A 15,368-nucleotide genomic window follows, 5' to 3' on the forward strand; every position below is an offset into this window, starting at 1 on the left:
CTTCTGATTTCCTGGCTACAGTCTGCATCTGCAGTAATCTTTGCACCTAAAAATACAAAGTCTGTCACGGCCTCCACGGTTTCTCCCTCTATTTTCCAGTTGTCAATCATTCTTGTTGCCATAATCTTGGTTTTTTTGACGTTTAGCTGCAACCCGGCTTTTGCGCTTTCTTCTTTCACCTTGATTAGAAGGCTCCTCAGCTCCTCCTCGCTTTCGGCCATCAGAGTGGTGTCATCTGCATATCTGAGGTTGTTAATGTTTCTTCCAGCAATTTTCACCCCAGCTTTGCACTCATCCAGCCCCGCACATCGCATGATGTGTTCTGCATACAAGTTAAAAAGGTTGGGTGAGAGGATGCAGCCTTGCCGTACGCCTTTCCCAATCTTGAACCAGTCTGTTGTTCCGTGGTCAGTTCTGACTGTTGCTACTTGGTCCTTGTATAGATTCCTCAGGAGAGAGACAAGGTGGCTTGGGATGCCCATCCCACCAAGAACTTGCCACAATTTATTATGATCCACACAGTCAAAGGCTTTAGAATAGTCAATGAAGCAGAAGTAGATGTCTTTCTGAAACTCCCTGCCTTTCTCCATTATCCAGCGGATATTGGCAATCTGGTCTCTCGTTCCTCTGCCTTTTCTAAACCCAGCTTGAACATCTGGCAACTCTCGCTCCATGTATTGCTGGAGTCTTCCTTGCAGGATCTTGAGCATTACCTTACTGGCATGAGAAATAAGGGCCACTGTACGGAAGTTTGAGCAGTCTTTCGCATTTCCCTTTTTTGGTATGGGGATATAAGTTGATTTTTTCCAGTCTGATGGCCATTCTTGTGTTTTCCATATTTGCTGGCAAATGGCATGCATCACGTTGACAGCATCATCTTTTAAGATTTTAAACAGTTCAGCTGGGATCCCATCATCTCCTGCTGCCTTGTTGTTAGCAATGCTTCTTAAGGCCCATTCAACCTCACTCCTCAGGATGTCTGGTTCTAATTCATTCACCACACCGTCAAAGCTATCCTCAATATTGTTATCCTTCCTATACAGATCTTCTGTATAGTCTCGCCACCTTCTCTTGATCTCTTCAGCTTCTGTTAGGTCCCTGCCATCTTTGTTTCTTATCATACCAATTTTTGCCTGAAATTTACCTCCAATGTTTCTAATTTTCTGGAAGAGGTCTCTTGTCCTTCCTATTCTGTTGTCTTCTTCCACTTCCATGCATTGCTTATTTAAAAATAGTTCCTTATCTCTTCTGGCTAACCTCTGGAATTGCGCATTTAACTGGGCATATCTCCCCTTATCACTGTTTCCTTTTGCTTTCCTCCTTTCTTGGGCTACTTCCAGTGTCTCAGCAGACAACCATTTTGCCTTCTTGGTTTTCTTTTTCTTTGGAACGTACTTTGTTGCCGCCTCCTGAACAATGTCGCGGACTTCTGTCCATAGTTCTTCTGGGACTCTGTTTACTAAATCTAGTCCTTCAAATCTGTTCTTCACTTCCACTGTATATTCGCTAGGAATGTTAGTGAGATCATATCTAACTGGTCTGTGTATTTTCCCTGATCTCTTTAGTTTTATTCTAAATTGGGCAATAAGAAGTTCGTGATCTGAGCTACAGTCAGCCCCAGGTCTTGTTTTCACCGACTGGATGGATGTCCGCCACCTTTGGCTGCAAAGGATGTAGTCAATCTGATTTCGGTGTTGACCATCTGGTGAGGTCCATGTATAAAGCCGTCTTACAGGTTGTAGCCAATACAACCTGAACAGGAAGTGGATTGTGGTCCACTGCCCAATTTCTAGTGGACTGCTGAGTCCCTGCTGTTTGCAAGAATTCTGGCCAAAGTTCTGAAGCAGAAAGGACTTTATGCTGCTTTCTCAGAGTTTTTTTTGTGTCAGGAGCAACTTGAGAAACTGCAAATCGCTTCTGGTGTGAGAAAATTGGCCGTCTGAAAGGACATTGCCCAGGGGACGCCTGGATGTTTTGATGTTTTACCATCCTTGTGGGAGACTTCTCTCATGTCACTGCACAGGGAGTTAGAGCTGACAGAGGGAACTCATCCACGCTCTCTCCGGATTCAAACCTCCGGCCTTCAGCATGATAGATTACATGTAACCATCATTTTAAGTCAGTTCTTGTGGGTTTTTTCGGGCTATATGGCCATGTTCTAGAGGCATTTCTCCTGACGTTTCGCCTGCATCTATGGCAAGCATCCTCAGAGGTTGAGAAGGTCTGTTGGAAGTGTGGGTTTATATATCTGTGGAATGGCTGGGGTGGGGCAAGGAGCTCTTCCCTGCTGCAGTTAGGTGTGAATGTTTAGCTAATCACCTGGTATCTCTGTGGTATCTCTGAGTGGGGTGGAGTCCTTATCGGAAACCCATCCACCCAGGCTTTATGGACTCCCAAAAATCCATAAGGACTCCACCCCACTCAGACCCATCGTGAGTGCCATTGGATCCCCCACATACGACCTAGCAAAATTTCTTGCTGCACAGTTACAAAGCCATATTGGGCTCACTACACACTACATCAAGGATTCAGCCCACTTCATAGAAAAAATCAGCAATCTCAAGCTAAATACAAACGACAAACTGATCAGCTTCGATGTGGTATCTCTATTTACCATGGTCCCGGTAGCAGACACCATGGCACTCATCAACCAGAGGTTCCCAGAAGACATCACGGCTCTGTTTCACCATTGCCTCACCACCAGTTACTTTCAGTGGGACAATGAATTCTACGAACAGAAAGATGGAGTAGCTATGGGGAGCCCTCTCAGCCCAGTCATAGCTAACTTCTACATGGAACACTTTGAAGAACAAGCCCTGGAGACAGCAACCAAAAAGCCCACGATATGGTTCAGATATGTGGATGACACCTTCACCATTTGGAGCCATGGAGATGAAGAACTCAACAGGTTCCTGGACCATCTTAACAGCATCCACCCAAACATCCAGTTCACCATGGAAAAAGAAAATGAAGGAAGACTGCCTTTTCTAGATGTCCTAGTCATCCGCAAACCAGATCAACAATTGGGTCACACCGTCTACATGTAGATAGATATCTACATAAAAACTCCAACCATCACCCAAGTCAAAAAAGAAGCACCATCAAAGCCTTGGCAGACCGTGCAAAAAGAATCTGCGAACCCCACCTCCTCCAAGATGAACTGAACCACCTCAACTGGGCTCTCCAGGCCAATGGATACTCCACCTCAGACATCAGAAGAGCTGCAAGACCAAGAACAAGCCACAAGAGTCAAGATGAAGATCCACCCAGAGGGAAAGTGTTCCTGCCATACATCAAGGGAACCACTGACCGCATAGGGAAGCTGATGAGGAAACACAACATACAAACTATCTACAAACCCACCAAGAAAATCCAACAAATGCTATGTTCAGCAAAGGACAAGAGGGATCCTCTCACCTCTGCAGGAGTCTACCGTATACCATGCAGCTGTGGACAAGTCTACATAGGGACCACCAAACGCAGCGCCCAGACACGCATCAAGGAACATGAAAGGCACTGCAGACTACTTCAACCAGAGAAGTCAGCCATAGCAGAGCACCTGATGAACCAGCCTGGACACAGCATATTATTTGAGAACACAGAAATGCTGGACCACACAAACAACCACCATGTCAGACTACACAGAGAAGCCATTGAAATCCACAAGCATGTGGACAATTTCAACAGAAAGGAAGAGACCATGAAAATGAACAAAATCTGGCTACCAGTATTAAAGAACTCTAAAATTATAACAGCTAAACAACAGAGAGGAAGAAACCAGGCACAGATTAACACCTCCCAGCAACAGATTTTCCCAGGTTCAAGCAGGCCTTCAAATGCTAATGAAGGTGATTAGCTAAACATTCACACCTAACTGCAGCAGGGAAGAGCTCCTTGCCCCACCCCAGCCATTCCACAGATATATAAACCCACACTTCCAACAGACCTTCTCAACCTCTGAGGATGCTTGCCATAGATGCAGGCGAAACGTCAGGAGAAATGCCTCTAGAACATGGCCATATAGCCCGAAAAAACCCACAAGAACTGAGTGATTCCGGCCATGAAAGCCTCCGACAATACATCATTTTAAGTGTTTGAGGATTTGCTTGCATACATTATTCATATGATTTGAAATGTAACATGTGTATGATTTCATTATTTCTGTTAAGACATATGTGAAGAATCTTTAGGAGGTGAAAAGTACCAACTAGCCAAGAGCCTGCAACCCAGGCATGGGCAAACTTCGGCCTTCCAGGTGTTTTGGACTTCAACTCATGCAACTCCTAACAGCCTGCCCATGCCTTCTGTAACCCTTTTTAAGGTAAATGAATTCTTTCCAAATTAGAAAAAGGTGAAAAATATGTTTAGAGCGAACCTGTCATCATCTGGGGACTATCAATAAATCGACCAGGTTTTTCCTTTAGTCGAAGGTTCACAGGAAAGAGGTGGCTTTTGTCTGAAGTGTGAAGCTGTAGGAAGAAAGTACAGAAAGAGTTATTTCAGTTCATGAAACATCAGATCGAAGTGTTAAAATATACATTTTTATAGCTGTCATCACAAGAGCAGTTCTATATTACAACAAGATGTTTCTTGGAAAATGAGGTTCAGATTTCAGGAGGATGGGGCAAACAAAAGGTTGTAGTCTGTCTTTATTAATCAGGACTCAGCAACAGAGAACCAAACCACTTTGGAAGCAAAATTAATATAGTAGAATAGTTTCCATGTTCTGTGAAAAACCTGGAAATATGATCACCTTTACTTTTAAAAAATCTAACCCAACAGGTAGTGAGTGAAGCTTAAAGCTATGTGTATAATTGGCCTTTACAGTAATTGTTCAGCTAGAGTTTCACTTTTGAACAAATGATCCACCATTACTTGATAATTATTTTAGAAAGAGAATTAAAAGTCTTGGGACTGAATGCACTTATGATAATGCTGGAGCTCATAGACCCAGATAATGAGACCAAGGATCTGACTGAATAAAACAGGAGGCATATAGACTATGGCTGTATCACAATCATATGCAAAGCAGACATTAAAAGACATGAGAAATACCACTAACCACAAACTCACCTGCACATTGCTGCACTGAACAGCAGATGCATTCACCCAATGGGCCTCAAATATCCTGTCGGTTTCAAAGTAGCATTCCAAAGGAATATCCTGGATAATGGCAAGACAAGCAGCAATTACACACCAATATACTTAATTTTTTGCAGTTAAAAACAAATAAGATCTTTGCACAAGTTACAAACAAGATAGGTTCTGTAGGTTTGCTCTTAAATTAAATGTGCTTTTAAATTGAAACAGGTACATTTTTAAGTGTAACTCCAGCCCTATTTATATTATATATATTATATTATATTATATTGTCTTATATTATATTATATTGTCTTATATTACATTAGCTTTAGATAGCATATGGAAGGGTTAATACTCCTGTGGTACTTGCTTTGCTGTCTGTGCCCCTGTTCAGAAGATTTCACCTCACTTTCTGACCCTGTAATAATTGGATTTTATTTATTTATTTATTTATTTATTTATTTATTTATTACTGCGCTTGTATACCGCCGTTTCTCAGCCTAAATTGGCGACTCAACGCGGTTTACTACTCTGCAAACAATTACAATATTCAGTTTAAAATGCATAAAAACAACATACAATACATAATATTGGGCCACCAATATAATCCAATGCATCTCTTAACTAGAATCGCAGTCCAATTTCATCGTCCATGATTACCAATCCTTAGTCATCAAATTCCTTGCACCGGATTAACCGAATGCTTGTTTGAACATCCATGTCTTCAATCTTTTCCGAAATACCATCAGCGAAGGGGCTGATCTTACCTCTATGGGGAGGGCGTTCCAAAGCACAGGGGCCACCACAGAAAAGGCCCTGTCTCTCGTTCCCACAAGCCGCACCTGTGAAGCAGGCGGGATAGAGAGCAGAGCCTCCCCCGAAGATCTTAGGGTCCTGGTGGGCTGATAGGCCGAGATACGTTCGGATAGGTAGGTTGGGCCAGAACCGTTTAGGGCTTTAAAGGCCAACGCCAGCACCTTGAATTGGGCCCGGTAGCAGATCGGCAGCCAGTGGAGCTGGTGCAGCAGAGGAGTTGTGTGCTCCCTGCGCTCCGCTCCCGTTAGTATCATGGCTGCCGCCCGTTGGACTAATTGGAGCTTCCGAGCTGTCTTCAAAGGCAACCCCATGTAGAGAGCGTTGCAGTAGTCAAGACGGGATGTAACCAGAGCGTGGACTACCGTGGCCAAGTCAGGCTTCCCAAGGTACGGTCGCAGTTGGCGCACGAGTTTTAACTGTGCGAATGCTCCCCTGGTCACCGCCGAAACCTGGGGTTCCAGGCTCAGCGATGAGTCCAGGATCACACCCAAACTGCGAACCTGCGTCTTCAGGGGGAGTGCGACCCCATCCAACACAGGCTGTAACCCTATACCCTGTTCGGCCTTACGACTAACCAGGCCACTGGATTCAATTTCAATTTGTTCGCCCCCATTAATTGGCTTGTTGTGGAGACAAGAATTGGTGATAAAGTTTCAGTGGAGACCCCCTTTCCTCATCATTTTATTTATTTATTTATTTATTTATTTATTTATTTATTTCCTTCATTTCTGCAGCTCCCTTCTCCCACAAGGGGACTCAGGGCAGCTTTACATAAGCATTAGTGATGCTGTCAACATATACATTCAATTAAAAACAGTAAAGCTTGATTAAAACATTATAAGTCTGACTTGGCCACGGTGGTCCACGCTCTGGTTACATCCTGAATAGACTACGGCAACGCTCTCTACGTGGGGCTGCCTTTGAAAGCTTCTCGGAAGCTCCAATTAATCCAGTGGTCGGCAGCCAAGTTGTTAACTGGAGCTGCGTCCAGGGAGCATACCACTCCTCTGTTGCGTCAGCTCCTTTGGCTGCCGATTAGCTTCCGGGCACGATTCAAAGTGCTGGTTTTAACCTTTAAAGTCCTGAATGGTTCTGGCCCAGATTACCTGTCCGAATGTATCTCCTGCTATGAACCATCATGAAGCTTAAGATCATCAGGAGAGGCCCTGCTCTTGATCCCACCACTCTCGCAAACGTGGTTGGTGGGACGAGACAGGGCCTTCTCGGCAGTGGCCCCCTGTCTGTGGAACTCTCTCCCTAAGGATATCAGGTTGGCCACCTCCCTCCTGTCCTTTAGAAGACAACTGAAGACCTGGCTCTGGGGCCAGGCGTTCAATTAGATGCCAGCGGCAATAGGAAAAGGAAAATTGGATTTTGCGATACGGATTCTCCTGGCTCGGCTTAGTTTTATTGGCACGTTAATCTATTCATTTATTGTTAAATTTTATGGATGATGTAGTATAATATTTTAAAATGATTTTATTGTAAATTGTAATTTTTATTGTATTTATGCTGTTAGCATCCTCAGATGCTCATGTGAGGCCGCGCTGAGTCCTCCTTGTGGGGAGAAGGGCGGGATATAAATATATGAAATAAATGAAATAATAATAAAGAATCATCAAAAAATTCATTTAACATTCAACTAACATGTCGCTAAAACCAAGATTCAGCCAAACAATTCCAATGTTGCAATGTCATAATATTCAAGTTTCCTTTCCTAGCTACCATTGTCTTCTGGTCTCTAGTCGAATGCCTGGTCCCACAGCCAGGTCTTCAGTTGTCTCCTGAAGGACAGAAGGGAGATGGCCAGCCTGATGTCCTTAGGGAGGGATTCCACAGACGGGGGGACACTGCTGAGAAGGCCCTGTCTCTCATCCCCCCACCAACCCGGTTTTGGAGAGTGGAGGGATTGAGAGCAGGGCCTCTCCTGACGATCTTAAGCTGAGAGATAGTTCATAGCAGGAGATATGTTTGGACAGGTAAACTGGGCCAGGTTAAAACCAGCACTTTGAATTGTCCCCGGAAGCTGGTGTAACAAAGGAGTGGTTCACTCCCTGTACGCCGCTCCCGTTAGCAACCTGGCTGCTGACCATTGAACTAATTGCAGATTCCGAGTAGTTTTCAAAGGCAGCCCCACGTCCAACTCTTTCAGGAGTGAATTCCCTTTCTGGGAGTAGATTTCTCTCACTTTCTATTGTCTTATCCCTGTTCTTAACTATGTGTCATTTGTAAGTTGGAGGTTTGTAACTCGGAGACTGCCTGTATATAACACCTATCACTGATTTTAAAAATCCTGAACATTTTAAATGTAATGCAAGTCATTAGGCCTAATAAACTTGATGAAGTTTAAGGGAAGTTAATTTTGGCCTTGCTGTTTCTGAACTAGAGGGTAAATACCATTAAAGAGGCTGCACTATTGCAGGGATGCATGATTTGAAAGCGTAGGATGGTGTTTCAGTTATAAACTCTGATTAAATGGACTATAAATCTCCACAACAGGCTTGGAAAACTTGTGTGTGTGAGAAATTACAATGCTAAACATGTGACTCATTGTAGTTCCTCATTCACCATACTGTACAGAAACATGTAAAATATGATGTGTGTCCTTAGAAATACAGAAACATTTTCTAGGGTGTCCTAAAACAGAGGTGAGCAAATTGATCTCAAAATATACACTAAATGGCATGGAGAGGCAATTTTATGGCCTTCATGAGTAAAAAAAAAATACCTCCAAATACACTCTAAAAGATGTGGGGATAATTTTTGCCATGATTTGCCCCTCAGGATCATTTTAGTGAACAGGAGTGACTTTACCTGATGTTGTGTTGCTAAAGAAGGACTCTTATGGGCCTCAAATACCCCAGGAGAAGGGAAACATGCTACAATTTCCTATTACAGTTGATAGTCTGCATCAATTGGTTCTGCATCTACAGACTAAACCAACCATGGCTCAAAATATTCTGAATAAAATTCAACAACAACAATAATGCTTTATTTAGATCCCTCTTCCTCTCTCCAAAGAGACTCAGTTCTTTGTAACAAAGAAAATAGAAGCAAATAATAATAATAAATGCAGACACTGTCAAAAATAAGTCTATAACAATAAAAATAAGCAAGGTGAACACAAAACATAGTACATATAACTAAAAAAATGACAACTATGATCAAATAATTATAAAATATTTTGCAAGAAAGCCTTGATTTTGCCATGCATTAAGCATTATACTAGCATATAGGCTTGCCCTGCTGTAGCCTACTGCTCTCTCTGGCTATTTTACTATTTTACTATGTCATTATATATAATGGGACTTAAGGACCCAAATATTTTGGTATCCATCAGAAGTTCTGAACCCAAAACGCAGCGGATACTGGGGGCACAAGTAACCAGATACAAGAGATCAGGCTCTCAATAACATGTTGTTGGGTTTTTTTTGGAGGGGGGGGGGTTATCCGGTGTTGTTGGTGTTGTTGTGAAGAAGGCTGTCAAACAATGCAGTCACCTCCATTCTGACAACTCAATAAACATGGTTGATCTAGCTTTGATATCTATTTTAAATTCCTGGAGGGATGTTGCATTCCTGACACAGGCATGAATCCAGGTGTGGAGGCCTAAACTGATCCATCTGTTCACCTGAGTGCTTCGCACAAAAATGGCAGCTGTGCTTTCAAAACAAAAATAAAACAACAAACCTTCTTTAAGAAGCTGTCATATGTGGGATTGGAGACAGCAGCTTTTCCTCCCCTGCTTTTAAGAGAAAAGTGAACACTCTAGCTGCCACTGCATTGTCATTCTATCAATTTCCCCAAAGAGAATAAATGGTGATTTGTGATATGTGAATAGAAAATGTATGAAGGGCCAGGGTTACATATGATCAGGCTGCCTGCAACTGCACCAAGACAGTGTTTCATCCAAATCTATCCACAGGGCACAATTGGCTGTCATTTAGGGTTGACAACAAGGGGGTGTCTTCATCAAAGGGAAGAAGCATGTTGACAATCACACTACAAAAGTCTTAACTTGAAAACAACAACAATAATAATGCTGCTTGCTATTAATTGAGTGGAACATTCTTGAGTTATGGTTAAATGGTTTACAAATGTATTTGACTTTTGTTTGCAAAGTGTTTGTACACATATTCAAAGCAATCATGAGTCGAATAATTTTCCTCTTGTTATTACAGACAGGCTGAGAGAAAGCCAGACTGTAAAGTGGTTGTCTGGAGTTGTCATTTGGGAACTGAGGTTATTCTTTAGTAGCTTTCCTGTTTATTCCACCTCTTATCAAGTTACACACAGAATGTCTTCCTCTGTAGTCACCTTGCAGCACCCCAAAGGAAGCCAGGGTTTTTTCCTCTTCTTTTCTGCTGACAATGTAGTGGCATATCCTTATTTACTAGTGCCAGACCTCAGGGAAGCAACTGTAATAAAGCTACAGTACAAAGAGTTTCCTTTGCTGGTGTTGCAAGCAAACTGAGCCTTTGTCTGCTACTTGTTAAGTTCCTCTGTTGGGTACTGCTATAGCTTCAAAAAACTGTCAATAAAGGCAATTTAAGAAGCTTTTGAAGCACTCTTTTGCTCTGAACAGAAAAAAGGAGAGGCTACGTGCACACACAATTGTACGCATGGGAATTGTTTTTTTGGGGCAAGCCTACACATAAATCGGAACTGCAACTCTATGTCATTTAAGAACATAAACCATTATAGAACATGGAAGTTCCATTTAACCATTTGCTTTCTTTCTAACAAAACCCTTCTTTCTGAGCATTTTGTGATCAAGAACACAAACCAGCTCTGGCTCACCTCTTCCAGCAACTTGAGAGGAAACAAAGATGCTTAAGGCAGGATATTTAGTATATTAACCTTTGTTGGTAACACCATAAATGAGTGGCTCCTAAACTGTGGTCGACTAGGTTTTTGGACTTCAGTTTCCAGAATTCCTTGCTATTGGACAATCTGGCTAGGGCTTCTTGGAGTTGAAGTCCAAAATACCTGGAGGACCAAGATTTGGGATTCACTGGACTAGACCAGTGGTTCCCCAGGTGTTTTGGCCAACAACTCCAAGAAATCCCAGCCAGTTTACGAGCTGTTAAAATTTCTGGGAGTTGAAGGCCAAAACATCTGGGGACCCACAGGTTGAGAACCACTGGACCAGACAGTTGAGTAAGGGTGACTGTTGGATCTGCAGCTGAGGAACATCCTTTTGTGGTTTTACCATTCCTTTTCCCACAACTGGTCTGAGCTGTATAAAAGCTCTGCAAGTGCTGGACTCTGTCCTTCAGAGAACACCCCGTTCCAGTGAACATGTTTATATTATTATGAATCCTTGTATTGAATAATGCATTGTACAGCTCAGAGCAGTAAGGCAGGAACAGCACTATGATTCGCAGAGAAGAAACAAATCATGACCTCATTTTTGGTCTTGATCCAGTTAAAAACATTGATTTTGTAACTTGCTCCTTTTGAAACAGTGCCCCCCCCCCCACACTTTCTTTCTCATACATGGGCCTTGTAGCATTGCAATGAATAAGGCTTGGTATATTTTCTCCCATGAGCAATGCGGCACACCTGCAAAGTTCACTGACTGAAATGGAGGGGGGGATTAAGTGCATGAAGTTGATTTCCCCCAAAACAACCTATTCTAGTGAAAGTTTTACAATATTATAAATCCATGCACTGTATAAATATCATGAAGGTTCTTGAATTACACGTAACAGTTCCCTAGTTAATGTCTGCATAAGAACAGAACACACTCCCCCCTCCCCATTTATTTTAGGCCACCCAGTCATTTGTCAAAGTGGCTGTTTTCTATTAAGGTAACCATACTGTGATGGCTATTTATGCTATTAAGAAAGGAGTGAAACAAAAGTTGTATATAATCTTGATTTCAGTTATAAACTGGGATTGGTTCTCCATTAACAGTCTGTTTTCTGACTTGCAATGAAAATGTAGAATCCATCTGTTTACCTGACAATGCCCATCTAGTTCATTACCTTTATAAAAGCTGCATTCATCAAGGTGATGGCAATGTCCTGGGAAGTCCCGGTTGACACAGGAGCAAGAGGGGCAGGCACAATCTGTGGACAATCGGTGCTATTCTGTATCTCGGGAAAGAAGCAAATGAAATAAAGGTTAATATGAAACCTCTGGAGGTGTCCTAACACAGTTCTTACAACCAGCTTTTAAAGTCCAGCTGAACATTACTAATGGTTAGTTCAAATTTACAACATCCTTTTGCTGGAAATATTCTGGCTTGCTCACTTATGGCCTTATCCCATGCATAAAAGTAAATCCCATTATAACCAATGGAATTTATTCTCCAGTAAGCGTCTTTACAGCTGCAGCTTTAGAAATGTAATTATAAGAATTCGACTTCCACATTTCCAGGAAAAATGCTTGCATTGTACAATTGTGAATCCTGAAGTCAGCGGGCAGCTGCCAAGTGCATGGCTGCTTTGGAATTGGCACTAGAGGTTTCTATGCCAATAGGATAATGAATCTTGAAGGAACTTTCCAAGCTCCTGAATCCATTTGGGGGATGGTTTGGGATACTCCAGGTGATCAATACTAGACTTCCTTAAAAAACTGAAAGAAACCCCAGAGCAGACTCACTACCTCTGTGAGATGGAAACCAATTGCTTAGATCCAGAACATATCAATGTGAAAGCAAGGAATATCACAGACATCTTTCCTCGGGTGTGAGCTTGTGAAGCTTGCACTGTTCTTTTTTCAATTCATTATCTGTCCTATGGATAAACACTAAGCTTTCAGACATCCGGCAGCTCATTTATCAATCTGGGATTTTTCACAGTAAAATTAATTTGCTCACAAAATAAAAGGAAAACAATATGTTCTCATCAGCTGCCAGTCTGAGATAGCTACTCTGTCTATTATTACTCTGGAAGAAGGGGGCAAAATGATACTAACAAGGCAAACATGAATTTTCTACATAAACAGAAATTTCTGGAAATCTTAGCAAGAAACACAATGTTCAACCAGTTTTGATATACACTTTGAAATGCATTGCTCCAATGCACGAACACAGATGCATACAACCAATAACTGATGTAGTATGCTAAAGATGTCACTTTTAATTTTGCATTGATTACTTTCTCATTAAGCAGGTTCTTGGACAAACTGATTTTGCCACCTTGGTAGCACTTCAATATCTGTGGCATAGACATCAAGAACTGGGAAGCCCTGGCCCTTGAGTGCTCTAACTGGAAGTCAGCTGTGACCAGCAGTGCTGATGAATTTGAAGAGGCATGAATGGAGGGTGAAAAGGAGAAATGTGCCAAAAGGAAGGTGCATCAAGCCACCCCTGACTGGGATGGCTTGAGAAATTTATTTATTTATTTATTTATTTACTGCTCTTATATACCGCAATTCTCAGCCCAAGGGCGACTCAAATAGGAGGATGCAATGACTACAATATCGAAGAACAACATCTCCTTGATCATGTCAAATGAGTTGAATATCTGCCCTTTATTCTGCCAACAAGACTGGTTTCTGATCAGGATATTTACATAGTCACTCCCAAATATCTTTGTCCCAACTATTGAGCCACATTGACTCCCTGATATCTAGAAAGCTGTGGACTATGAAAGGACTAAGTAGATTTTTTTCATGTCAAAACTGCAAGTCGCTTCTGGTATGAGAGAATTGGCCGTCTGCAAGGATGTTGCCCAGGGGATGCCCAGATGTTTGATGTTTTACCATCCTTGTGGGGTCTTGTATCATGTCCCTGCATGGGGAGCTGGAGCTGACAAAGGGAGCTCATCCACGCTCTCAGCGAATTCGAACGTCCGACCTCTCTGTCTTCAGTCCTACCAGAACAAGGGTTTAACTCATTGCACCACCGGGGGCTCCTAAGTAGACTAAGTAGATGACTAGCAAGTAAGACAGGTGAGGCATCTATATAGGGTTCAAGCTGTGGTGGTGAAAGAAGCAATATCATTTTATTTGCTGCCACTACTTCCATCTGCAGCATGCTGGTGAGTGAAACTTTTTCAAATGATTAAGAGTCTGTTGCACAGATTTTCAGAAAATCCATTGACAGTGTACTCAAATGTCCACCATGACAAATTTGAGTTTTGTAGACATAAATGAGCTTATGAGTTTTGATATGGACCTGATAGTTTGGACAACTGGAGATGGATACTTTCAGGACACCATCTGTTCAGTTGCTGTTAGTTATCTTTCAGCTTACACACTCTGAGGATGAAGACAAGCTCCTTGAGGGATTGAGGGCCACCACCTGCTATCTGGACTCTTTCCCTTGCTGGATTTTGACAGTACATTTACACCATTTCTGGGGAGGCCAATTGGATGCTGTTTGGATAAACAGAATGATCCAGAGAAAGATATTATAACATTGGAAAATATTCAGTGTGTACAAACTTCTGATTGCTCTAAATAATCTCCCAACATAAGACTGTGAAATGGCCAAAAACCAACATCAAAAGAGCTGCAATTGATTATTTTTAGCGCTATACAAAAGTTTAAAAATTATGGAGAAGGTGAAACCACCCTTATATTTGAAAGATAAAAAGAGCCCATTTCCTTTCTCTGAAAAGTATTATCACTTAAATTAATGAACAGACACAAGATTTGATTAATATGTGTCCAACCTTTATGATATAATCATTCTGAAGTCAGTATGATTAAAAGCTCAAACAGGTCAGATTTTTTTTAACTTCAAAAGCCAATTCATTAAAAAAAACCCCAAAAGATATATTATAAGTGTCTTTAGATGGGTACAGATATCTCTGGAAAGATCAACAATTTCCAGATCTTTTTGTACCTGCATATTCATGAGTTTATATCCTGTCTCTTTCTTGAAATATCATCGGCTTCTTCCCCTCCTTCTCCATCTCTCTCTTTCTCCTTCTGAATGTGTGGCTACATCAAGTCTCATACAACATCTCAAAAATTGTTTTACACCAATTTTCAATGGGACTTTTTATTATTATTCAGTAGTTCTGGTTAAAGTTAAACATTAGGATCATTTTATTTTAATACTAAGATTACTATTTCCCTTAGAATCATAGAATCAAAGAGTTGGAAGAGACCTCATGGGCCATCCAGTCCAACCCCCTGCCAAGAAGCAGGAATATTGCATTCAAATCACCCCTGACAGATGGCCATCCAGCCTCTGTTTAAAAGCTTCCAAAGAAGGAGCCTCCACCACACTCCGGGGCAGAGAGTTCCACTGCTGAACGGCTCTCACAGTCAGGAAGTTCTTCCTCATGTCCAGATGGAATCTCCTTTCTTGTAGTTTGAAGCCATTGTTCCTTGTCCTAATCTCCATGGAAGCAGAAAACAAGCTTGCTCCCTCCTCCCTGTGGCTTCCTCTCACATATTTATACATGGGTATCATATCTCCTCTCAGCCTTCTCTTCTTCAGGCTAAACATGCCCAGCTCCTTAAGCCGCTCCTCATAGGGCTTGTTCTCCAGACCCTTGTTTGATCTC

The 15,368-nt window shown here is 42.0% G+C and overlaps 1 protein-coding gene across 1 annotated transcript in view; it reads right to left on the reverse strand.

The window, feature by feature from the left end:
- The window catches only part of PLXND1 (plexin D1), a 223,417-nt gene that overhangs the window by 97,043 nt on the left and 111,006 nt on the right, over positions 1-15,368 (reverse strand). The window contains exons 9-11 of the mRNA XM_060766263.2: positions 11,889-11,993; positions 5,074-5,163; positions 4,376-4,469 (exon numbers count right to left, since the gene is read on the reverse strand). Of these exons, the coding sequence (XP_060622246.2) occupies positions 4,376-4,469; positions 5,074-5,163; positions 11,889-11,993 (289 nt within the window). The remainder of the gene's footprint in view (positions 1-4,375; positions 4,470-5,073; positions 5,164-11,888; positions 11,994-15,368) is intronic.

Source organism: Anolis sagrei, chromosome 2 (assembly GCF_037176765.1).
Source record: "Anolis sagrei isolate rAnoSag1 chromosome 2, rAnoSag1.mat, whole genome shotgun sequence".
Lineage (NCBI taxonomy): Eukaryota > Metazoa > Chordata > Lepidosauria > Squamata > Dactyloidae > Anolis > Anolis sagrei.